Source organism: Procambarus clarkii, unplaced genomic scaffold, assembly GCF_040958095.1.
Source record: "Procambarus clarkii isolate CNS0578487 unplaced genomic scaffold, FALCON_Pclarkii_2.0 HiC_scaffold_97, whole genome shotgun sequence".
In the NCBI taxonomy this organism is placed as follows: domain Eukaryota; kingdom Metazoa; phylum Arthropoda; class Malacostraca; order Decapoda; family Cambaridae; genus Procambarus; species Procambarus clarkii.
This window is the reverse complement of record NW_027189130.1, coordinates 3,723,179-3,748,613: the sequence shown is the minus strand read 5'-3', so window position 1 is coordinate 3,748,613 and position 25,435 is coordinate 3,723,179. Positions and strand designations below refer to the sequence as shown.

The 25,435-nt window shown below is 45.4% G+C and overlaps 1 protein-coding gene across 1 annotated transcript; it reads right to left on the bottom strand.

The window, feature by feature from the left end:
• Window positions 1–314: 314 nt before the first annotated feature.
• LOC138360135 (uncharacterized) lies at window positions 315–2,314 on the bottom strand. The gene is made up of 4 exons (XM_069320076.1): window positions 2,212–2,314; window positions 1,703–1,849; window positions 1,136–1,423; window positions 315–724 (listed from the first exon to the last, which is right to left on the bottom strand). Exons 1-4 carry the CDS (start codon window positions 2,312–2,314, stop codon window positions 315–317), a joined length of 948 nt encoding a protein of 315 aa, XP_069176177.1.
• Window positions 2,315–25,435: the final 23,121 nt, after the last annotated feature.

The window sequence follows — 25,435 nt, the reverse complement described above, 5'->3', positions numbered from 1 at the left end:
GGCTTCCAGCCACTTCATAAAATATAGCGTTTTGTTATTTGCAAACTCTAAGTAAATGGTAGCACTTGCTTTAAGGTAATCCCCGAACTTACGTCTGTAGGTCTCGAAGGAAAGGAGGTAAGCATCGAGCACTGCCTGTTTCAATAGCTTGTAGTCGGTTTCAGACGCCATAGTACTGAGAGTCACTGCAGCTCTACCTGTTAAATGAGACCTGAGAAGCACAGACCACTGATCCTGAGGCCAGCTAAGTTGGGTAGCCAGAGCCTCAAATAAAGTAAAAATTACATCTACTTCTGCCTCAAAAAAAGAAGGACTCAACTTAATTGCATGAGAAAGGTTAAAACGTACTGGAAGGGCAGCTTGTGCTGACGCTGGCGCCGAGTGTGGTGTGTAGTTTCTAGGTCAAACTCTCTTTTACGCTGGTCTAGAGCCATGGCGGCTTGTTTCTTCTCGTGTTCACGTTGTATCTCCAGTTCACGTTCTCTTAACTCAAGCTGTTTCTGTTCACGCTCACGTTGTAGGGCAGCTTGTTTTTTCTCACGCTCATGTTGTAGGGCAGCTTGTTCTTTCTCACGCTCACGTTGTAGGGCAGCTTGTTCTTTCTCACGCTCACGTTCTTGGGCAGCTTGTTCTTTCTCACGACCACGTTGTAGGCCAGCTTGTTCTTTCTCACGCTCACGTTGTAGGCCAGCTTGTTCTTTCTCACGCTCACGTTGTAGGCCAGCTTGTTCTTTCTCACGCTCACGTTGTAGGGCAGCTTGTTCTTTCTCACGCTCACGTTGTAGGCCAGCTTGTTCTTTCTCACGCTCACGTTGTAGGCCAGCTTGTTCTTTCTCACGCTCACGTTGTAGGCCAGCTTGTTCTTTCTCACGCTCACGTTGTAGGCCAGCTTGTTCTTTCTCACGCTCACGTTGTAGGCCAGCTTGTTCTTTCTCACGCTCACGTTGTAGGCCAGCTTGTTCTTTCTCACGCTCACGTTGTAGGCCAGCTTGTTCTTTCTCACGCTCACGTTGTAGGCCAGCTTGTTCTTTCTCACGCTCACGTTGTAGGCCAGCTTGTTCTTTCTCACGCTCACGTTGTAGGCCAGCTTGTTCTTTCTCACGCTCACGTTGTAGGCCAGCTTGTTCTTTCTCACGCTCACGTTGTAGGCCAGCTTGTTCTTTCTCAAGCTCACGTTCTTGGGCAGCTTGTTCTTTCTCAAGCTCACGTTCTTGGCCAGCTTGTTCTTTCTCACGCTCACGTTGTAGGCCAGCTTGTTCTTTCTCAAGCTCACGTTCTTGGCCAGCTTGTTCTTCCTCACGCTCACGTTCTTGGGCAGCTTGTTCTTTCTCAAGCTCACGTTCTTGGCCAGCTTGTTCTTCCTCACGCTCACGTTGTAAGGCAGCTTGTTCTTTCTCACGCTCACGTTGTAGGGCAGCTTGTTCTTTCTCACGCTCACGTTGTAGGGCAGCTTGTTCTTCCTCACGCTCACGTTCTTGGGCAGCTTGTTCTTTCTCACGCTCACGTTGTAGGGCAGCTTGTTCTTTCTCACGCTCACGTTGTAAGGCAGCTTGTTCTTTCTCACGCTCACGTTGTAGGGCAGCTTGTTCTTTCTCACGCTCACGTTGTAAGGCAGCTTGTTCTTTCTCACGCTCACGTTGTAAGGCAGCTTGTTCTTTCTCACGCTCACGTTGTAAGGCAGCTTGTTCTTTCTCAAGCTCACGTTCTTGGGCAGCTTGTTCTTTCTCAAGCTCACGTTCTTGGGCAGCTTGTTCTTTCTGGAGCTGAAGAGCTTCTCTCTGAAGAGCAGCTTGTTCCTTCAGACGATCGCGTTCGGCGTTAGCGAGTTCTAGGAAGAAGCCTCGATAGACTGAAATTTTAGGTTCTAATCCGTCTCAAAGCAACCTCTCCTGTAGTGTAGGATGTCTGTGCCTTTGGTTGTTATGCATTAGAAGTGTTGCAATTTTGTGCACATCACTTGCGCATTCCATTGCAGGATCTTTAGTCCTCTTTGATATTGGAATTTGTTTGTTACCGTGACATCCGCCAGATGAACTCGCCATGGAAGTTGGAATTGGAATTTTTGAAGTTGGTGCACCTGAAACTGACAAATCAATATTGATTTCAGAAGTACTGGACTCGACCTGTCTTTTGTGTGGGTTAAAGTTTTTTCTCCCTTGCATCCTTGAACGTGAGGATATTATTGAAATTTCTCTCTCCAGTACACCTGACCTGACACCATAAAGGTAGGTACAGCCGTCATATCCTTCTCCCTGCGACCCGTTGAGGGTGTGGACACAATGCGACCCAAACGTCTAAAGGTTAGAGCTATCATCTTTGACGGTCATTCTTTCGGGAAAAGTTATATTCTGAAGGTCGTGAAGGACGTGGCCGGCATCACACCCTCTGATATTAGTCAGGAAGGTAGTAATATCGTGCTCTTTCGTGTGAGGAAGAACTAGAAAAAACTCTTGACCAACGATGCCATACTTCGCAAGGAGCACCACCTACGTCCTCACTTCCCACGTCAGTTCCTTGCCGGAAGAACTGTTTTTACCAGCAGGACCAACCAGTGGATTGCTGACCGACAGCAACATAAAATTATGGGCAGTATTGAGGCCGAAAATACGAACCTGAGAGTAATCAACCTAGAGTTCTGCAGCACCAACAAATCATCAATGAAGATTACTTTCACCACCATAGCTGCAGCTACACAGGCTGCCACACAAGGTTTCTACCGTTTCCGCTTACAAATTCCACCCCACCAAGTAAAAAAAAAGGAACATTCCCAGGACCTCCAGCAGTGCTTAAAGTGCTACGAGCTCTCACACCCCAACAAGTGTCAGCACCCCCTCCAAAAGTGCAGCCCGTGCGCACTAGACCATCAATACTACATATGCAAGACAACAACCCATCACTGCTTCCTGTGCGAGGACAATCACCCCACAATTGCCTACCGCTCTCCCCGCAGACGGTAAAATATCAAGGCCCAGGTTGAAGCAAAGAGAAGCAACCCTTCTACCACCACAACCAGAGCCCAGGGTTCAACCCATCACCTCAGCTCCCCACCCACCGAGCGACCAGAACACTTTCCAGTCTTACCAAATAGTAGCTCCTCCCACCAGGCGACCCAGCCTTCACAATGGGAACCCAAGGCCCCACAGGCTCCTTCGCAGCCCCCTGCATCACGTGCAGGCATTATCCCTGGTCTTATTAGACTAGTGGAGAGGCTTGCCGGACCAGACAACCACCGTTTTGTCAGTGAACTGAACGCATTTTACCTAGCCAATGGCCTGGCCCCCATCATAGCCCCTGGCGCAAGTCTCACTGCCTCCCCTACCACTCCGGAGACTACTACCAGGACGACCATGATGTCGATTTCAACAGACTCCATAACCAGACAAGACCTGGGCTGCCCAACCAGAGGCATTTCCTTCTCCAGCTCCCAACACTCCTACCATTACCATCTTAGCAGCCACGCTAGCAGACGTGCTATCTACAAATGCTACCACCACCACCAACGCTCCTGAAATAGCTACCACCAACCTACGACACCTGAGCTTACATCAGGCTGCGAGACGAAAGACGAAAACACCAACTATGGATGTTGCAGACTCATCAGACGAGGAAATTTTAGGAGCTCCACCGCCGCACCACAACTACGACACCTACTCGGAACAAGACTTCATTGAGGCCACCTCACCAAACTCCAACGACAGCACGGCTCGGCTAAAGTTTCGGGCAAAGAAAACAACGGAAGACGTGGAAGTCTACTCGTACCCCACCAGCTCCATAACTGATGCAACCAGCCCTCCGGGGATAGAAGCCACAATGAAGACCCTCATCCATCTCATCCATCCCCAGATCTCTAGTATCAGCTATTGATACAGATAATGGCTCCGAAGAGCCTCCACTTACGGGATCACCATACCCCATGCAACTTGGAATGTTTTGTTCTGAGTAGCTGAATCTAAAACTACATAATATCCTTAACAAGTGCGCCAAAACAACTCCCCCCCTTCTATTTAAAACTTTGACCTAAATGTCACAGTAAGAAGGTTACCGCGAATAACCAAACTCAATTACGGCTCGTGCTACATTGAAATTTTGTAGCCAGTAGCCGAATCTAAAACATATTTTTTCCACATTGCTGAAGAGGGTCCTTGTTTGGGACTGAAATATGCATTCTACGTTTCGTTGTGTTTACAAAATAGTGTGTTATTTTCATTTATATATTATAAATAACAAAGGTGTCAGGACAGTGCCTTAATTTAAAAGTTTCACACTCGGACTAAACTTCATTTATAGTATCTCTTACTACATTTGGTATAACGATGTCTTAATCCACCGAAAGAGACCACCCCCTGATACCGTGATAATGTCGTGTTTACTTTCATGTGGCACTGTAATACCTTTTCTGGCGTCAACGTACACAATGACAAACCTTTTCACCAGTCAACTCCCTCTATTATGCTGGAATAGATTGCTAGAAATTTGTCAAATAAACGGCCGTTATTAAAACTATATTGTGAATCTTTATTAATCTGTTTTTCAAGATGAAGAAGAGTGCTTTTACAATTATCGATTTAAGCCACTTTAAGACGATAGGCTAATTGGCCGATAGTTTGACGCAGGTGATCTATTTGCTTTCTTAAATATTGAAAACATTAGAATCAAGGAAACTGTAGAACGCCTAACCTGCACTTAAAACAGTCAAGGGATCCTACGTGTTCCACAAAGGGTAACCGAACCAGTATTTACCCAGGTCTTTCATATATCTAAACTAATAAAATTTATATCCATTGTTTCATGTTTTATTATGTGTTGGTACTTTTAATACCTTATTAATATTTCTTTGTTATGCCCGTTCATCCTCTTCTGTAAGTTATTGTATACATTAAAAAACCGCAAAACAATGGATATAAAATGGATAAGTTTAGATTTTAGAGATACCTGGCAATTAATCGACTAATAACAGGTTTATGGATTTGTGGAACCAGTTATCAGGTAACATAATAGATGTACAGTGAGGCACAGTGAGAGGGTTTGTTAGATGGAGCTCCAATTGTCCTGATACTGAAAATGAAAGTTGTAGTGAGTGAACTGTCACCAGTTCACTCACTACAACTTCCAGGAGGAGAGCAATGTGGAGCTCAGAGTAAAGCTGGACTCCATGTGGAAGGAGCTAGGACAGATGCAGGAGCTAAGACAGATGAAACAACCTCAAGAGGGAGTAAATGAGGAGAGCAACAGCAGAAAGTCTTCGTCTTGGAATGTCGCAAAGGACGGGGGTCTTAATAAGACTATGACAAAGCCGCATGGAAATGTCAGAGACATCCAACCCATTTGCCATGCTGGAAGAAGTGTTGTAGGGAGACGGCAGTTCGCTCGAAAGACAAGGCAACGAAGGGAGCGCAGGTCCCTCAAGGTGCTCACAAAGTAAAGGAACTACTTGAGCGAATTTTGGTGGTTGGAGATTCCCAGGTGAGGTATTTGAATAGAGCCTGTTGTGGCAGAGATAGGGGGGAACTGGTTAAGGGTTTGCTATCCGGGACCATGAATTGGTGATAAAGTAAACAACATGAATGTTATGGCTGGAAATGGGAACAAACCCATTATTTGGATCAGTGCTTGTGAAAATTGTGTAGGAAGATATATGAGTGAGGAACTGATAGAGAGGTCTAAGACAACCATAAAATTAGCTAGGAGCAAGGGAGGAATCCCGATCATATGTGGCATTCTTCCACAAGAGCCGGTTGGCCGAGCGGACAGCACGCTGGACTTGTGATCCAGTGGTCCTGGGTTCGATCCCAGGCGCCGGCGAGAAACATTGGGCAGAGTTTCTTTCACCCTATGCCCCTGTTACCTAGCAGTAAAATAGGTACCTGGGTGTTAGTCAGCTGTCATGGGCTGCTTCCTGGGGGTGGAGGCCTGGTCGAGGACCGGGCCGCGGGGACACTAAAAAGCCCCGAAATCATCTCAAGATAACCTCAAGAGGAAGAAGGGCTGTGATGAGGGTTCGAACTTACGTGCAGGATCCCAGATGCACCTGTCGTCTGTCAGATTCAATGTCGTGGCGCAGTCGATTAAGGCGCGCGTCTGGGATCATCCTGGACGTGCGTTCGATCCCTCATCACAACCCTTGTGGATTTGTTCTTGTTGACATGAATGCTCGGGCTGGGGTTGTTGCCGTTACCAACTCGTTGGAACCTGTGGTGGCAGGCGTGTGTGTGGGTTTAAACTGTTAGTAGATAATGGTATGGGAATAGATATGGAGAAAGGATGCAATAAAAGTATGTGTTGTGAGGGGGGGGGAGAAAAATAATAATACACTTAAGGTATATTACACGAACAGTAGGAGTCTAAAAAACAAAATAAAAGATTTAAATGCTCTTGTCTGCACAGAAACAATAGACATTATTGCACTTACCGAAACATGGAATGTAGAAAACGAAGAACAAGTTGCTGAATATCAAATAAACGGATTTAAACTAGTTCACAAATGTATATATATTAGAAGAGGAAGGGAAGTAGGCATATGTGTTTGGGAAAATTTTAAATGTAGTCTCAGGCGGGAATTAAAACTGAGTCATATACAAACTATCAGGCTATCTTGAGATAATTTCGGGGCTTTAGTGTCCCCGCAGCCACGTCCTCGACCAGGCCTCCACCCCCAGGAAACAGCCCGTGACAGCTGACTAACTCCCAGGTACCTATTTTACTGCTAGGTAACAGGGGCATAGGGTGAAAGAAACTCTGCCCATTGTTTCTCGCCGGCGCCCGAGAGAATTAACCCGGCTAGAATTAACTGAAAAGCTAAAAATCTTATAGTAGTTATATACAGGCCACCAAGGGTAGAATTGAAGCAAATCATCTGAGATGAAATACCTAAAGCATATAGGTCAAACAGTATTTGTCATGGGTGACTTTAATTTTTGTTGAATTAACTAGCTTACCAGAGCTGGGAATAATGAAGCAGAAGATTATCTATAATTATGAGAATTTCTTCTTTAAGCAACACATTATAGCATTATGGAACGTGTGAAAATATTTTATATACACTGATATAAATAATGGGTTTGTTCACGTTTGCAGTCATTATGTAATTAATGTTTACTACATCACCAATTCCTGCTCCGAGATAACAAACCCTTAACCTGTTCCCACTATCTCTGGTACAAAATGCTCTATCCAAATACCTCGTATGGGAATCTCCCATCAGCAAAATTCGCTTAGCTATTTCCTATAATTTGTGAACACTCTGAGGGACCTTGGCTCCTTCGTTGTCTTGCCTTTCGAGTGAACGGCAGTCTCCCCGCAACACTCCTCTTTCAGCAAAAGTTAATGACTTGGAAGTCTTTGACATCTGTAAGCGGCCTCGCCAGTTAAGACCCCCGTCCCATACAATATTCCAAGACAAGGACCCTCTACTGCTGCTCTCCTCCTTTGCTTCCTCGTGACGTTGTTTCGTCTGTCTTAGCTCCTCCATCTGTCGTAATTCCTCCCGCGGGGAATCCAACTCTGTCTGTTTTAGAGCTCCATATAGCTAGCTCGCTAGCACCAGTTCACTCACTACACCTTCCATTTTCAGTATCAAATAAATTGATACCAGTAACAGGGTTGCTGATTTGTAGAACCAATTACCACGTAACATAATAGGAGGAGGATCACTTGAATGCTTCAAGCGTAGGTTAGACCTATATATGAATGGGGTTTGGGTGGATATAATTATTTGTTGCCACGTAGTTGGCCAATAGGACTCTTACAGTTAACAATGAAGTTGTTATATTAACTGTTTCCATTGAAATAACTAGTCTTAGTAGAAACTTTCCTTACGTGAAGGTACAAAACATTGCAAACCTTTCCACTATCAACTGCCTCAATTATGCTGGAATAGAATATCAAATTTGTCAACAGCGAGTGGCCTTATTAAAATCATGTTGTAAATCATTTATTTAAATTGCCTTTCAACATGTAGAAAAAACTTTTGCAATTTTAGTTTGAAGTAATCTTCCAGCAATAGACGTTAAACTAATTGGCCGTTAGTTCGACGCAGTTGATCTACTCCTTTCTTAATGTGTACCACATAGGCAACCCTCCACGACTCCAGCGCACTGCACAACTCTAATGATTTAATAAAAATGCGGGAGAATGGCTCATAGAGCTCGTCTTTACATGCTTTAAGTACACTGTTAAAAACTTCATCTGCCCTTGGGGAACCTGTTGGGCTTTAATTTATCGATTTACTTAAAAACTTTAGTTCTTACAAAGGAGAACCATTGTAAGCACTAAACTAGTCAATCACCAATGAAGACTAGTCTGGTTGAAGGGCCTAATGTTAAGCTCTTCATTAGTAAATAAAGACTAAATACTTCTTGAAAATTAGCATTATTTTTGATCAGTTGTCTGACCAATCTGTTTTAGTGGCTGTTTTGTCCCCTATTTGATATATTAGAAAAGCAAACTTTTAGGGGTTGCTATCCCTACTGTACGAACTTCATTTCCTGAAAGAAATCCACAAGTAAATAACAGTTCGGTTGTATAAACCTCGTCTAGGTCACACATGCAACTGGGAGACTACTGGGAATGCATCTTCTGCCAAACAATCACAGAAAATCCCCCTGCTTTACTGCGACGCAACCAAGGACCTTAAGAGCTTTAAAAGTCCATGAAACTATAAGTAACCCACAAACTAGCGGTGCTGAAGCCATCATTACGGTCACTATTCTGGTCAAAAATGATGTCAGCAGCTGTACTCATAAATACTGTCAAGCAATATCTTGCCCCACTATAGCAACCATAAAGTATGGACTGACAATCCAAATGACAATCCAATCCAAATAGACAATCCAAATTGTATACATATGGTATACAACCCACCAAGACCAACGACCTCCCAGTGACCAGAAAAACATGATAACCGACTGGCTAATCACCTCAAAACAGCTACCACCTACGGACATGCCTGTGCCCACCACCTTGTGGATAAATGTTCATCAAACAAGCAACGGCAAGGCTTCAGACAGTTCTGCAATCACTGGCTTGTTTGAAGCAAATGTTGGACATGTATGTAATTGGTTTGGTTGAGTATATTTAGGGGCGCATGTCTAGAGGCAGTTTTCTTAACGATTATATTCTTTGGAAGGTAAAAAGATTTTTTGGAAGAAATATACTAATTTTAAATGTCAATTGCTCTCAAATCATGGGATACTCGATAAAACATGTTATACATAATCATTTATATTTACACAAGGAGACTTGAAGAAAATACATTGTCTATAAATCACAAGGTAAGTAAGTAATTATCAAAAGAAGGCACCAAACCGGGAAGGCTATGTAGCACCATCAAATGCGCAAAATAATCAGAGGGCGCTAAATATCATGAAGGATGCCAATACGAGAACAAAAACGCATAAGGCGAACGATATCAAAAGTATCCGAGTCACCAAGAATTCTATCGAGGGACAGGTGACCGCTTGGGGCGGTCGGAAAGCAAGACGCACGCTCGTCCTGGAAGTCAGGACATTCAAGAAGGACATGCACGACCGTAAGAGGGACAACGCAACTAGGACAATAAGGAGCAGGGCGGCGCTCCATCAAGTGACCATGGGTTAAGCGAGTATGGCCAATACGCAACCTCGCCAGAGCTGTTTCCCACCGCCGGTTACGGTGGAAGGAGGACGGCCACGAGGAAACACAACATTTCAGAGTACGTAGCTTGTTACCAGTAACAGACAACCAAGAAGCCTGCCAACGGGTAAGGACTGAGGAATGGATAACCGGGTAAAAGTCGGAATATGGAATGCCTTTACGAGAGATGGGACAAGAGCGGACAGCTTCCTTCGCGGCAGCATCCGCACGCTCATTTAAAGACACACCAATATGGCTGGGAACCCAACAAAACTCAACCGACTTAAATTTACTGTGAACAAGAAACAGCCAATGCTGGATCTCGACAACTACTGGATGAACCGGATTAAAGGACCCGAGAGCCATGAGGGCACTACGAGAGTCAACAACAACTACAAAGGAAGACTGACAACGAGAAAGCAGGAGACAAAGAGCATAGAGAATAGCATAAAGCTCTGCTGTAAAGATGCTAGTCTCCGGAGGTAAGCGACACATATAAGTGCGATCAGGAAAAACAACAGAGTAGCCAACACCATCCGTAGACTTAGACCCATCAGTGAAGACAGAAACGGAGCGGGAGTGAGAAGAAAAGTGCTCGAGGAAAAGGCGTTTTAGAACCGTAGGAGGGGTAAAAGCTTTAGTGATACGGGTCAAGGATGTACAAAACCACGGAAGAGGGACTCTCCACGGGGGCAAAGAAGGAACAACACGAGGAGAAACATCAGAAATACGAACGGAAAGAGAATCCTGTAGGCGAGATAACCGGACAGAAAGAGGAAGGTGGTGAAGAGGAACAGGAACCGCAGGAGGGGTAAAAGTTAAAGCACGACAGAGGCGAGAGGAAGGATGTTGCAAGGACCGCGCAAGATAGCGAAGACAGTAGCGATCACAGCGGTCCTGGAGAGACAGGAAGCCAGTGTCAACATACAAGCTAAGGACGGGAGTCGAACGAAAGGCACCAGAACTGAGGCGCAACCCAGTATGGTGCAAAGCATCAAGACGGCGAAGAGTAGAAGGAGAAGCAGACGAGTAAGCAGGGCAACCATAATCGAGCTTAGACAGGACGAGAGAGGAATGTAAAGCAAGGAGATTGCGCCTATCTGCCCCCCAAGAAGTATGGGACAAGACCCGAAGGAGGGTAAGGGCCTTAGAGCACTCAACACGGAGGTAAGAGATATGGGGAGACCAAGACAAACGAGTGTCAAGGAATAACCCCAAAAGCTTCGCGGAATCTTTGTACTCAAGGGGATGACCATAAAGTGACAAAGAGGGACGAAGAACAACCCGTTTCTGCGTAAAAGTCATGGCACAAGTCTTAGAAGTAGAGAACTTGAAGCCATGATCGGTGGCCCAAGACGACACGGCATCAGTTGCAAGTTGAAGCCGGCGCTGAAGGAGAGGCGAATCATCACCCTGACAGCAAAGGGTAAGATCATCGACATAGAGAGCGGAGAAGACACCAGAAGGAAGAGAGGAAAGAAGACCATTGAGGGCAACCAGAAAAAAGAGTAGTGCTCAGAACACTACCCTGGGGCACACCTTCGTATTGCCGAAAAGAGGCAGAGAGAGCGGTACCAAGGCGCACCCGAAAGGAACGACGGGAGAGGAAGCTGCGGAGAAAGAGAGGGAGATGACCACGAAGGCCAAAAGAATGAAGTTGAGATAGAATATGATATCGCCAAGTGGTGTCGTAAGCCTTTTCCAGGTCAAAAAGGACGGCAACAACGGAGGTCTTCGCAGCAAAAGCAGTACGAATATAGACCTCCAAGTTCACCAGGACATCTGTCGTGCTGCGGCACTTGCGGAAACCAAATTGAGAAGGGGAGAGGAGGTGATGGTGTTCCAGGAAACACATCAGACGAACGTTAACCATACGTTCAAAGAGTTTGCAGACACAACTTGTGAGAGCAATAGAGCGAAAGTCCTTAGGGGAAGTACCCAGAGACCCCGGTTTGCGAACAGGGAGGACAACGGCATCGAGCCAGTGCTCAGGGACTGACGACGACTCCCAGATCCGATTATACAGACTCAGTAAATACTGAGACGTGCTCGGAGGGAGATGGCGAAGCATCTCATAATGAATACCATCGGAGCCCGCCGCCGTAGAATCGCAGAGGGCCAGGGCAGAACGAAGTTCAGAGAGAGAAAAGGGATCATTATAGGGAAGCTGAAAATGAGTGCAGAAATCTAAAGGACGAGACTCAAGGACAGGTTTACGAAGAAGGAAAGATTGGGGAAGATGAAGACCAAAGCTAACAGAAGAAAAGTGGGAACCCTGTTCGGAAGCGACCTGCAACGGGTCCGCCACAAGAGTATCATGGAGGTGAAGGACCGGTGAAACATCGGGAACAAACTTACCCGCTATCTTGCGGATACGCTTCCAGATCTGGGCCAGAGGGGTTTCGGACGTAATTGTCGAGACATAAGATGCCCAACATTCACGTTTAGCCGTACGGATGGCCCTACGGGCCACCGCACTCGCTTTCCGAAAGAAAAGAAAAGAATCGGTCGTCTGCCTACGGCGGTGCCTCTTCCAGGCTGCACGCTTACAGCGGACAGCATGAGCACAGTCCGCATTCCACCAGGGAACGCACTTCCGTGGACCCCGAGAGGAAGAGCGAGGAATAGAGCGGAGCGCAGCGTTGAAGACAGTGTCATGAAAAAGGAGGAGAGCGCGAGAGAGAGGCAGAAGGGAGAGGTCAGAGAGAGCAGCACTGAGGGTAAATAGGTTCCAGTCCCCCTTAGCAAACTGCCACCTAGGGAAAGAGAGGGAAGGGCGAAAAGAGAAAAAGGAAACAAGGATGGGGAAATGATCACTTCCATGGAGGTCATCAAGAACCTGCCACGTGAAATCTAAGTAAAGAGAAGAAGAGCAGAGAGAAAGATCAAGACAAGAAAGAGTGCGAGTCCGAGAGTCCAAATGAGTGGGCTCACCAGAATTCAGAAGAGACAGGGAAGAAGAGAGGAGAAACGGCTCAAGGAGGCGACCCCGGGTATTCGTCAGAACGTCACCCCAAAGAGAATGACGACAATTGAAGTCACCCAGCAGGAGCACAGGCTCCGGCAAGGAGTCAAGGAGGTGTTTCAAATCAGGAAGAGAAAGCGGGACACTCGGGGGGAGATAAATGGAACAAACTGTGTACCATTTCCCCACAAAGATACGAGCAGCAGAACAATGGAGAGGTGAAGGAAAAAGTAAAGGAACAAAGGGAACATCAGCACGAATCAAGAGAGCAGAAGAATTAGAAGCCCCAGCAACGGCTGGGGGGGAGAGAAAGGAATAGCCACGAAAACGACCAGGACGAGCACCAAGCATTGGCTCCTGGAGACAGACACAAAGGGGCGAAAACCGCGAAATCAGAAGTTGGAGTTCGAGGAAATTGGCGTACTAACCTCGAACGTTCCATTGAAGAATGGACAACGACGAGAAGAGAAAGGACAAAAACAGAGAACAAGGAAGAAACAAAGGCGAAAGAGCAACAGAGCACGTTAAAGAATATCAGGGTCGGGATCAGGGTCAGCAAAGTCAGGGTTAGGGGGCATGGGTAAACTGAGCAAAGACGGAGGGAAGGAAACGGGAGAACAGATCAGAGGTGGGCGGGCGGGGTCCGGAGGAGGAGACAACGGAGAGGAGCAGTCAAGGACAGCAGCAGGAAGAGGAGGGGTAGAAAGAGGGGAGCGAACCTCAGCAAGGGCAGCAACCGAGAGGGAAGCGGGGGCTAAAGAAACCTCCATAGCAGGAACAGGGGGCGCAACCACCGAAATGGGAGGGGAAGGAGCGAGAGAGGCAGAAGTAGGGGCCGAGGAAGAAAGCGAAACCTTCTTACCCGCCGGGGAAGAGGAAGGAGAGGAACCAGGCTTACGCTTCTGACTTAAAGAGACCGGTGTCTCAGCAACCACGTACTGGGCAACGGACTCTAGCGTCTCAACAGGAGAAGCCGAACGAGAGCACACATGACGGCCATTTGGAGAGCGATGGACATCAGCCCGCACCGACAGGCGGCGGGGAGAGTCAAGAGACGGAGGGGAAGGAGGGGAAGGATGGGAAGGAGGAACGGAGGGAGACGAGGAAGAAGACAAAGGAGACACGACAGACCGGGTAGAAAGAAGGGGAACCCCAGACAGAGGACCAGGAGGTGGATCCTTCGGGAGAGAACCCAAAGGAACAGAGGAGGAGGCAGTGGGCGTATCAGGGTCCAAGGCCCGGAAACGGTTGTGAGTCTGAGGAAGGCGGTAAGGACGAGGAGAGGAAGAGCGCAACACGCGAGCATAAGGCGGGAGCCGGCGAACCTGGCGTCTCGCCTCAGGAAAAGATAAACGCTCCCGGTGCTTCAAGTTGAGGACGGCTGCCTCAAGCTTGTAATGGACACACGCACGGGAGAAGGTAGGATGGGCCTCACCGCAGTTGAGGCAACGAGCCTGGGGAGAAGTGCACTCCGACTTAGAGTGACCTTCACCACCACACAAAGGACAGAGAGAGACAGTCGCAGAGCAGCGGAGGGCACCATGCCCAAACCTCCAGCACTTGTTACAAAGTCGAGGAGAAGGAATATACTCCTGGACAGAGCACCTAGCACCAGCAAGAATGACAGAGGATGGAAGGGTTCTACCATCAAAGGTAATCTTCACAACCCGGAGGGGTTGACGGCGACAACCACGAGGGGGACGAGTAAACGTGTCCACCTGGAGAATAGAATGACCCTGGGCAGCAAGGATATGACGAATATCGTCGTGGCAGTCGCGCAAGTCCCGAACACCAATCGCAACATGGGGCGGGAGCAGGATAGTGCCAACGCTGGCATTCAACTGAGCGTTCTTCGAGACCCGAACAGGGGTCTCGCCAAGGCAGGATAAGGCAGCCAAGCGGGAAGCAGCATCCTGAGAAGGAGCAGCAACGACACGTGTACCGAGACGAGTGGGGTTGAAAGTAATGGAGGCATCCACGGAATGAACGAGATGTCGATGGAGGGAGAAATCGTCAGGAGGCGCAGAATCAAGAGGGAGGAGATCAAAATATTTGGCCCACGAAGCGGGACCAAACAAGGCTTGATAGGTAGCAGAACTGGAAGGAATCGAGCGAGGGCGGCCGTGACGAGGACGGCGGTGAGAACGCCCAGAGAGAGAGGGGTTAAAAGGCGCAGTAGTTACAACTAGAGAAGGAGCCGCGCCAGGGGACTAGGTAGTCACCACTGGGGGCTTGGGGCTCGACCCAACCACAGAGGAGGGAGGGGAGCTGGGGGAAGGAGTCAGAGAGGCCAAAGGAGGAGCAAGGCCAGGGCCCAATGCAGCGGAGGCTACAGAGCCCGGTCTTCCAACACGGACCGACTCGGGGGCTTGGTCGCCCACCCCACGAGCCTGAGAAGGTAAACCAGAAACAGCCGAAACAGGGGTCATCATCATTACGAAAAAGAAAATTCATTCACGAATGTGCCCCCACACCCACCATGGAGCCACAATTAGAGACAGGACACCCAACAAGAAGCTATCGCCGATCTTGTCGGGGCCTCCTAGGGGTGCGTTGTGAGTATACGCCCCACAAACGCCACCTTAAGAAACCGACAGTCCGTCGAGATCGGGTTCAGTGACGAAAGGGGGATTGACAATAAAAGGTTCTCCCTCGCTCTCGACATCGGGTACTACAGTTCTACGGGTGCAAGAGTATGCCTCCTCAAGCACCCGGGCGTCAAAATAGAAGAAGTCCAAGGGAAGAACCAGAACGAGCAAAAGGTCGGCAGGAAACGGCAAGCAGATAGGAGAAGAGGGGGGAGAAAAACGAAACAGAAGGAAAAGGAAAAGGTGCCCAGCAGAATTGGAGAGGACGGCAGCAGGAGCACAAGGCTAGAAAAGGACAGAGGACTGTCCCAAGGAGCATCACACTCCGGCAGCCGCCCACTAAGCCCCCACACGGCGACAACGAGCTGAGCGGGGAGGGGGTCACTTTCTGAAGTCTGGTACCAGGTGACGGGGTAGCAGCAGTGGTTTACGACGACTTGTGTAGTGGCTCAAGCTTGCTGCTGCTCTACCCGACAATGCTCACTACATAAGGAGGCCCTCCATCAAGTTCAAGTTCATGTTTATTGAGACAAGAAAGAAATACGTCTCAAAGGGATAGACCCTGGAAACACAAACCGAAACTGTCTCTATTTTCCTCTTGTTACAACTTGTAATAAAGTTGTTACATCTTGGCTTAACGTGTTTATGACGTATTAGAACGTTGTTACAACTTGCTATATTGGTTGTTATAACTGGTTAGGTGTTAAAACTTGTTCGAACGTTGTACCAATGTCGTAGTTTCGGTGTGTGTTTGGCGGGGAGTAGCTTAGGCTACTTATACCCCCCCCCCCTCCCTCCATCTTCACCCCGTGTAAGTACAGGATAATAGTGGAGCTGATCACCTAGTGTAATGAGTCTTGTCGACTATCACACTGTCTCCCCTCACATCAGGTTCCATCTTCACCCCGTGTAAGTACAGGAAAATAATAGAGCTGACCACCTAGTGTAATGTGTCTTGTCGACTACCACACTGTGTCTCCTCACATCAGGTTCCATCTTCAGCTGCCTTATTCACTCTTGTGTTGATGATGATATCCTCATAATGCAGCCAGAGTCTGCCAGTGCAGAGTACTCATCACGTGCCTCTGTATGACTAACCATCCTGTGTGATGAAGATGTTTAGCATCACGTAGTTAGCTGTACAGACACACTGTACACCCCTTCATATAGTCTAGGGCAGCTGCACAAGTGCACCTGTACCTAATGTGTTAATAACAAAAATCCATGTTTAAGGAATTGTTTATTTTCCACAAACACTTGATTATTTTCTAACGCAACTTCACTTATATGTTCATAGGGAATATATTAAGTTAACTGTTTGTTCCGTAAGTCCCTCAACGTGACTTGAGTTCGTTATGTATTAGTTAACGCTGTGTGTGCTAGTGGCTTTACAAGAATGTAACAACTCTTGTATATATAAATAAATATAACGAAGGAAAACACACGTTTTGGACTAAAGAAAACGGGAAACTGCTGGAGAATCCTCAGTCATTTGCTTAATTTGGTTCAAACACAAATACACTTGTTTTAAAACATAGTTTTTTGTCTTGTTCCACACTATAGTTGACAGTTGACTCCTTCATAAGGCGGCCGTAGGCGTATAACGAGCGTCAGCGTAAGAAAGGTCTATGTCCCAGAGTGGCGGCTTGCCAGGCGGGAAACTCTTAAACAAACGTCAAGTTCTTGACAGTTAGCAAGAGTCCACAAGTGCTTGTGGCGTCACTTTGCGCACACAACAGTGACAAGTGCGCGCACTACCACAACAACTCCCACAACAGCTTGAGCAAGTGACAAAGTTGGCCAAACTGTCTCCACCACCAACACCAGATGACAACAACAACAACACGGCAGCCAACTGTCCCAAACTCCCACACCAGCTGATCCTGGCGCAGGGCTGCCAACCTGGTACACTTGTACACTTATCTCACTACTGTACACTGTATGTACACTTATCTCACTACTGTACACTGTATGTACACTTATCTCACTATTGTACACTGTATGTACACATATCTCACTACTGTACTGTGCATGTACACTTATCTCGCTATTGTACACTGTATGTACACTTATCTCACTACTGTACACTGTATGTACAATTATCTCACTATTGTACACTGTATGTACACTTATCTCACTACTGTACACTGTATGTACACTTATCTCAGTACTGTACACTGTATGTACACTTATCTCAGTACTGTACAGTATATGTACACTTATCTCAGTACTGTACACTGTATGTACACTTATCTCAGTACTGTACAGTATATGTACACTTATATCAGTACTGTACACTGTATGTACACTTATCTCAGTACTGTACAGTATATGTACACTTATATCAGTACTGTACACTGTATGTACACTTATCTCAGTACTGTACAGTATATGTACACTTATATCAGTACTGTACAGTATATGTACACTTATCTCACTACTGTACAGTATATGTACACTTATCTCACTACTGTACACTATATGTACACTTATCACACTACTGTACACTGTATGTACACTTATCTCAGTACTGTCCTTCCTTCCCTGCCATTTCTATCTCTTCTTCCTAGCTCTCTATATCTTCCTTCATATCATGCCTTACCTGTCACTGTCCCTCCCTACCTCCCCTCTGTCTTTCCCCTCCCATATTTCCTCCCCGCCTCCCTCCCCTCGCCCGAGCCACACAAACACTCTTCATATTATCATTAAAATGAAAGTAACAACCAAGTGATGGCGGGAAAGTGGACCGCGCCGGCGGGGGAAGCTAGGGGAGTCTGGGGGAATTTGTGGGGGAGTAATGGGGGAAATACGAGGGACAGGGGGAATGTGAGGAGAGCCATGGAGGAAGTTTATGGTGTCAAGAGAATTTTGGGGGGGAATCGGGGGTCAGGGAGCAGGCAATGGGGAAAGTTTGGGGAATTGAGATGGGAACCAGGGGGAGTTTGAGGGGTGTAAGAGTCTCGGATGACAGTCTTGGGTGTACTGATGGGTGGGGGAGGTGTGTGGGACCCTAGGGTGTACTGTACTAAAAGGTATTGTGTACTTTCAGACCTTGGATAGGGTAGATGATAGAGGCCAAGATGGACCGAAACACCTTCACTTTCTTAAGTGTCTTGGTCGAGTCATTTGTTTCAGGAACCTTATTGTAATTAGAACATAAGTACGAAAACAGACTTATCATTTGCCCCCCCCCCCCCCCCCCCGAAACCTCAATGTTGTAGAGAACATCTGGCACCCTACTACCAGAATTAATCTTTGACATTGTGTATTAAAACACAGCGATTTTCTGTTATATATTAATATTATTATATATTGTAGTTTTGTGTATATTTAGACCTAGTTAATGTTAGGAAAGTCAAGTTGCCATTGAGTTATTTGTAACTTGTCCTTAGACTAGGCTCTTCCAGCCGGTGGTCGACCCCAATGACGCAATTGTCAATATTAGCGTACTGCCTATTCAACACTTGCATTTTCTCAAATATATATCGATAATGATTATATATTCAATTTTATTATAGTTAGACCTAGCGTAGGTTTTGCTATACAGTTAGACCTAGCGTAGGTTTTGCTATACAGTTAGACCTAGCGTAGGTTTTGCTATACAGGTAGACCTAGCGTAGGTTGTGCTATACTGTTAGACCTAGCGTAGGTTTTGCTATACAGTTAGACCTAGCGTAACTTTTGCTATACAGTTAGACCTAGCGTAGGTTTTGCTATACAGTTAGACCTAGCGTAGGTTTTGCTCTACAGTTAGACCTAGCGTAGGTTTTGCTATACAGGTAGACCTAGCGTAGGTTTTGCTATACTGTTAGACCTAGCGTAGGTTTTGCTATACAGTTAGACCTAGCGTAGGTTTTCCTATACAGTTAGACCTAGCGTAGGTTTTGCTATACAGTTAGACCTAGCGTAAGTTTTGCTATACAGTTAGACCTAGCGTAGGTTTTGCTATACACTTAGACCTAGCGTAGGTTTTGCTATACAGTTAGACCTAGCATAGGTTTTGCTATACAGGTAGACCTAGCGTAGGTTTTGCTATACTGTTAGACCTAGCGTAGGTTTTGCTATACAGTTAGAGCTAGCGTAGGTTTTGCTATACAGTTAGACCTAGCGTAGGTTTTGCTATACAGGTAGACCTAGCGTAGGTTGTGCTATACTGTTAGACCTAGCGTAGGTTTTGCTATACAGTTAGACCTAGCGTAGGTTTTGCTATACAGTTAGACCTAGCGTAGGTTTTCCTATACAGTTAGACCTAGCGTAGGTTTTGCTATACAGTTAGACCTAGCGTAGGTTTTGCTATACAGGTAGACCTAGCGTAGGTTTTGCTATACTGTTAGACCTAGCGTAGGTTTTTCTATACAGTTAGACCTAGCGTAGGTTTTCCTATACAGTTAGACCTAGCGTAGGTTTTGCTATACAGTTAGACCTAGCGTAAGTTTTGCTATACAGTTAGACCTAGCGTAGGTTTTGCTATACACTTAGACCTAGCGTAGGTTTTGCTATACAGTTAGACCTAGCATAGGTTTTGCTATACAGGTAGACCTAGCGTAGGTTTTGCTATACTGTTAGACCTAGCGTAGGTTTTGCTATACAGTTAGAGCTAGCGTAGGTTTTGCTATACACTTAGACCTAGCGTAGGTTTTGCTATACAGTAAGACCTAGCGTAGGTTTTGCTATACAGTTAGACCTAGCGTAGGTTTTGCTATACAGTTAGACCTAGCGTAAGTTTTGCTATACAGTTAGACCTAGCGTAAGTTTTGCTATACAGTCAGACCTAGCGTAAGTTTTGCTATACAGTTAGACCTAGCGTAGGTTTTGCTATACAGTTAGACCTAGCGTAGGTTTTGCTATACAGTTAGACCTAGCGTAGGTTTTGCTATACAGTTAGACCTAGCGTAGGTTTTGCTATACAGTTAGACCTAGCGTAAGTTTTGCTATACAGTTAGACCTAGCGTAAGTTTTGCTATACAGTTAGACCTAGCGTAAGTTTTGCTATACAGTTAGACCTATCGTAGGTTTTGCTATACGTTAGACTAGCGTAGGTTTTGCTATACAGGTAGGCCTAAGCGTAGTTTTGCTATACTGTTAGAACCATAGCGTAGTTTTGGCTATACGTTAGACCTAGCGCAGGTTTTTGCTATAAGTTAGACCTAGCGTAGGTGTTCCTAGGACAGTTAGACCTAGCGTAGTTTTGCTAATACAGTTAGACCTAGCGTAGGTTTTGCTATACATTAGACCTAGCGTAAGTTTTGCTATCCGTTAGACCTAGCTTAATTTTTGTTATACAGTTAGACCTAGCGTAAGTTTTGCTATACAGTTGACCTAGCGGAGGTGTGTCTATACGTTGACCTACGTAGGTTTTGCTATACATTATACCTAGCGTAGGTTTAGCTATATCGTTAGACCTGAGCGTAGTTTTGCTATACAGTTAGACCTAGCGTAAGTTTTGCTATCAGTTAACCCTAGCGTAAGTTTTGCTATACAGTTAGACCTAGCGTAGGTTTTGCTATAGAAAAAGAACAGTTAGACCTAGCGTGGTTTTGCTATACTGTTAGACCTAGCGTAGTTTTGCTATACAGTTAGACCTAGCGTAGTTTTGCTATACAGTTAGACCTAGCGTAGGTTTTGCTATACAGTTAGACCTAGCGTAGGTTTTGCTATACAGTTAGACCTAGCGTAGGTTTTGCTATACAGGTAGACCTAGCGTAGGTTTTGCTATACAGTTAGACCTAGCGTAGGTTTTGCTATACAGTTAGACCTAGCGTAGGTTTTGCTATACAGTTAGACCTAGCGTAGGTTTTGCTATACAGGTAGACCTAGCGTAGGTTTTGCTATACAGTTAGACCTAGCGTAGGTTTTGCTATACAGTTAGACCTAGCGTAGGTTTTGCTATACAGTTAGACCTAGCGTAGGTTTTGCTATACAGTTAGACCTAGCGTAGGTTTTGCTATACAGTTAGACCTAGCGTAGGTTTTGCTATACAGTTAGACCTAGCGTAGGTTTTGCTATACAGTTAGACCTAGCGTAGGTTTTGCTATACAGTTAGACCTAGCGTAAGTTTTGCTATACAGTTAGACCTAGCGTAGGTTTTGCTATACAGTTAGACCTAGCGTAGGTTTTGCTATACAGTTAGACCTAGCGTAGGGTTTGCTATACAGTTAGACCTAGCGTAGGTTTTGCTATACAGTTAGACCTAGCGTAGGTTTTGCTATACAGTTAGACCTAGCGTAAGGTTTTGCTATACAGTTAGACCTAGCGTAAGGTTTTGCTATACAGTTAGACCTAGCGTAAGTTTTTGCTATACAGTTAGACCTAGCGTAGGTTTTGCTATACAGTTAGACCTAGCGTAGGTTTTGCTATACAGTTAGACCTAGCGTAGGTTTTGCTATACAGTTAGACCTAGCGTAGGTTTTGCTATACAGTTAGACCTAGCGTAGGTTTTGCTATACAGTTAGACCTAGCGTAAGTTTTGCTATACAGTTAGACCTAGCGTAGTTTGCTATACAGTTAGACCTAGCGTAGGTTTTGCTATACAGTTAGACCTAGCGTAGGTTTTGCTATACAGTTAGACCTAGCGTAGTTTTGCTATACAGTTAGACCTAGCGTAAGTTTTGCTATACAGTTAGACCTAGCGTAGGTTTTGCTATACAGTTAGACCTAGCGTAGGTTTTGCTATACAGTTAGACCTAGCGTAGGTTTTGCTATACAGTTAGACCTAGCGTAAGGTTTTGCTATACAGTTAGACCTAGCGTAAGTTTTGCTATACAGTTAGACCTAGCGTAGGTTTTGCTATACAGTTAGACCTAGCGTAAGTTTTGCTATACAGTTAGACCTAGCGTAGTTTTGCTATACAGTTAGACCTAGCGTAGGTTTTGCTATACAGTTAGACCTAGCGTAAGTTTTGCTATACAGTTAGACCTAGCGTAAGTTTTGCTATACAGTTAGACCTAGCGTAGGTTTTGCTATACAGTTAGACCTAGCGTAGGTTTTGCTATACAGTTAGACCTAGCGTAGTTTTGCTATACAGTTAGACCTAGCGTAAGTTTGCTATACAGTTAGACCTAGCGTAAGTTTTGCTATACAGTTAGACCTAGCGTAGGTTTGCTATTACAGTTAGACCTAGCGTAGGTTTTGCTATACAGTTAGACCTAGCGTAGGTTTTGCTATACAGTTAGACCTAGCAGTAGTTTTTGCTATACAGTTAGACCTAGCGTAGTGTTTGCTATACAGTTAGACCTAGCGTAGGTTTTGCTATACAGTTAGACCTAGCGTAGGTTTTGCTATACAGTTAGACCTAGCGTAGGTTTTGCTATACAGTTAGACCTAGCGTAGGTTTTGCTATACAGTTAGACCTAGCGTAGGTTTTGCTATACAGTTAGACCTAGCGTAGGTTTTGCTATACAGTTAGACCTAGCGTAGGTTTTGCTATACAGTTAGACCTAGCGTAGGTTTTGCTATACAGTTAGACCTAGCGTAGGTTTTGCTATACAGTTAGACCTAGCGTAGGTTTTGCTATACAGTTAGACCTAGCGTAGGTTTTGCTATACAGTTAGACCTAGCGTAGGTTTTGCTATACAGTTAGACCTAGCGTAGGTTTTGCTATACAGTTAGACCTAGCGTAGGTTTTGCTATACAGTTAGACCTAGCGTAGGTTTTGCTATACAGTTAGACCTAGCGTAGGTTTTGCTATACAGTTAGACCTAGCGTAGGTTTTGCTATACAGTTAGACCTAGCGTAGGTTTTGCTATACAGTTAGACCTAGCGTAGGTTTTGCTATACAGTTAGACCTAGCGTAGGTTTTGCTATACAGTTAGACCTAGCGTAGGTTTTGCTATACAGTTAGACCTAGCGTAGGTTTTGCTATACAGTTAGACCTAGCGTAGGTTTTGCTATACAGTTAGACCTAGCGTAGGTTTTGCTATACAGTTAGACCTAGCGTAGGTTTTGCTATACAGTTAGACCTAGCGTAGGTTTTGCTATACAGTTAGACCTAGCGTAGGTTTTGCTATACAGTTAGACCTAGCGTAGGTTTTGCTATACAGTTAGACCTAGCGTAGGTTTTGCTATACAGTTAGACCTAGCGTAGGTTTTGCTATACAGTTAGACCTAGCGTAGGTTTTGCTATACAGTTAGACCTAGCGTAGGTTTTGCTATACAGTTAGACCTAGCGTAGGTTTTGCTATACAGTTAGACCTAGCGTAGGTTTTGCTATACAGTTAGACCTAGCGTAGGTTTTGCTATACAGTTAGACCTAGCGTAGGTTTTGCTATACAGTTAGACCTAGCGTAGGTTTTGCTATACAGTTAGACCTAGCGTAGGTTTTGCTATACAGTTAGACCTAGCGTAGGTTTTGCTATACAGTTAGACCTAGCGTAGGTTTTGCTATACAGTTAGACCTAGCGTAGGTTTTGCTATACAGTTAGACCTAGCGTAGGTTTTGCTATACTGTTAGACCTAGCGTAGGTTTTGCTATACAGTTAGACCTAGCGTAGGTTTTGCTATAGTTAGACCTAGCGTAGGTTTTGCTATACAGTTAGACCTAGCGTAGGTTTTGCTATACAGTTAGACCTAGCGTAGGTTTTGCTATACAGTTAGACCTAGCGTAGGTTTTGCTATACAGTTAGACCTAGCGTAGGTTTTGCTATACAGTTAGACCTAGCGTAGGTTTTGCTATACAGTTAGACCTAGCGTAGGTTTTGCTATACAGTTAGACCTAGCGTAGGTTTTGCTATACAGTTAGACCTAGCGTAGGTTTTGCTATACAGTTAGACCTAGCGTAGGTTTTGCTATACAGTTAGACCTAGCGTAGGTTTTGCTATACAGTTAGACCTAGCGTATTTGCTATACAGTTAGACCTAGCGTAGGTTTTGCTATACAGTTAGACCTAGCGTAGGTTTTGCTATACAGTTAGACCTAGCGTAGGTTTTGCTATACAGTTAGACCTAGCGTAGGTTTTGCTATACAGTTAGACCTAGCGTAGGTTTTGCTATACAGTTAGACCTAGCGTAGGTTTTGCTATACTGTTAGACCTAGCGTAGGTTTTGCTATACAGTTAGACCTAGCGTAGGTTTTGCTATACAGTTAGACCTAGCGTAGGTTTTGCTATACAGTTAGACCTAGCGTAGGTTTTGCTATACAGTTAGACCTAGCGTAGGTTTTGCTATACTGTTAGACCTAGCGTAGGTTTTGCTATACTGTTAGACCTAGCGTAGGTTTTGCTATACTGTTAGACCTAGCGTAGGTTTTGCTATACTGTTAGACCTAGCGTAGGTTTTGCTATACTGTTAGACCTAGCGTAGGTTTTGCTATACTGTTAGACCTAGCGTAGGTTTTGCTATACTGTTAGACCTAGCGTAGGTTTTGCTATACTGTTAGACCTAGCGTAGGTTTTGCTATACTGTTAGACCTAGCGTAGGTTTTGCTATACAGGTAGACCTAGCGTAGGTTTTGCCCAATATTTTGGTTCTGTTGGTGGATCCAATTGGTCGCGACAGTGCTGACACAAGATCACATACAGCAACAGGTGCTGACACAAGATCACATACAACAACAGATGCTGACACAAGATCACATACAGCAACAGGTGCTGACACAAGATCACATACAGCAACAGTGCTGACACAAGATCACATACAGCAACAGTGCTGACACAAGATCACATACAGCAACAGTGCTGACACAAGATCACATACAGCAACAGTGCTGACACAAGATCACATACAGCAACAGATGCTGACACAAGATCACATACAGCAACAGTGCTGACACAAGATCACATACAGCAACAGATGCTGACACAAGATCACATACAGCAACAGTGCTGACACAAGATCACATACAGCAACAGGTGCTGACACAAGATCACATACAGCAACAGATGCTGACACAAGATCACATACAGCAACAGTGCTGACACAAGATCACATACAGCAACAGTGCTGACACAAGATCACATACAGCAACAGATGCTGACACAAGATCACATACAGCAACAGATGCTGACACAAGATCACATACAGCAACAGGTGCTGACACAAGATCACATACAGCAACAGATGCTGACACAAGATCACATACAGCAACAGGTGCTGACACAAGATCACATACAGCAACAGTGCTGACACAAGATCACATACAGCAACAGTGCTGACACAAGATCACATACAGCAACAGTGCTGACACAAGATCACATACAGCAACAGTGCTGACACAAGATCACATACAGCAACAGTGCTGACACAAGATCACATACAGCAACAGGTGCTGACACAAGATC

Excerpts from the sequence above, each read along its gene's own strand:
- LOC138360135 (XM_069320076.1), bottom strand. The coding sequence starts at position 2,314 with ATGATAGCTCTAACCTTTAGACGTTTGGGTCGCATTGTGTCCACACCC. Across the intron at positions 1,424-1,702 it reads AGAACAAGCTGCCCAAGAAC|AACAAGCTGCCCTACAACGT; the intron begins GTGAGCTTGAGA and ends AGCGTGAGAAAG. Across the intron at positions 725-1,135 it reads AGCTGGCCTACAACGTGAGC|CTGGCCTACAACGTGAGCGT; the intron begins GTGAGAAAGAAC and ends AGAAAGAACAAG.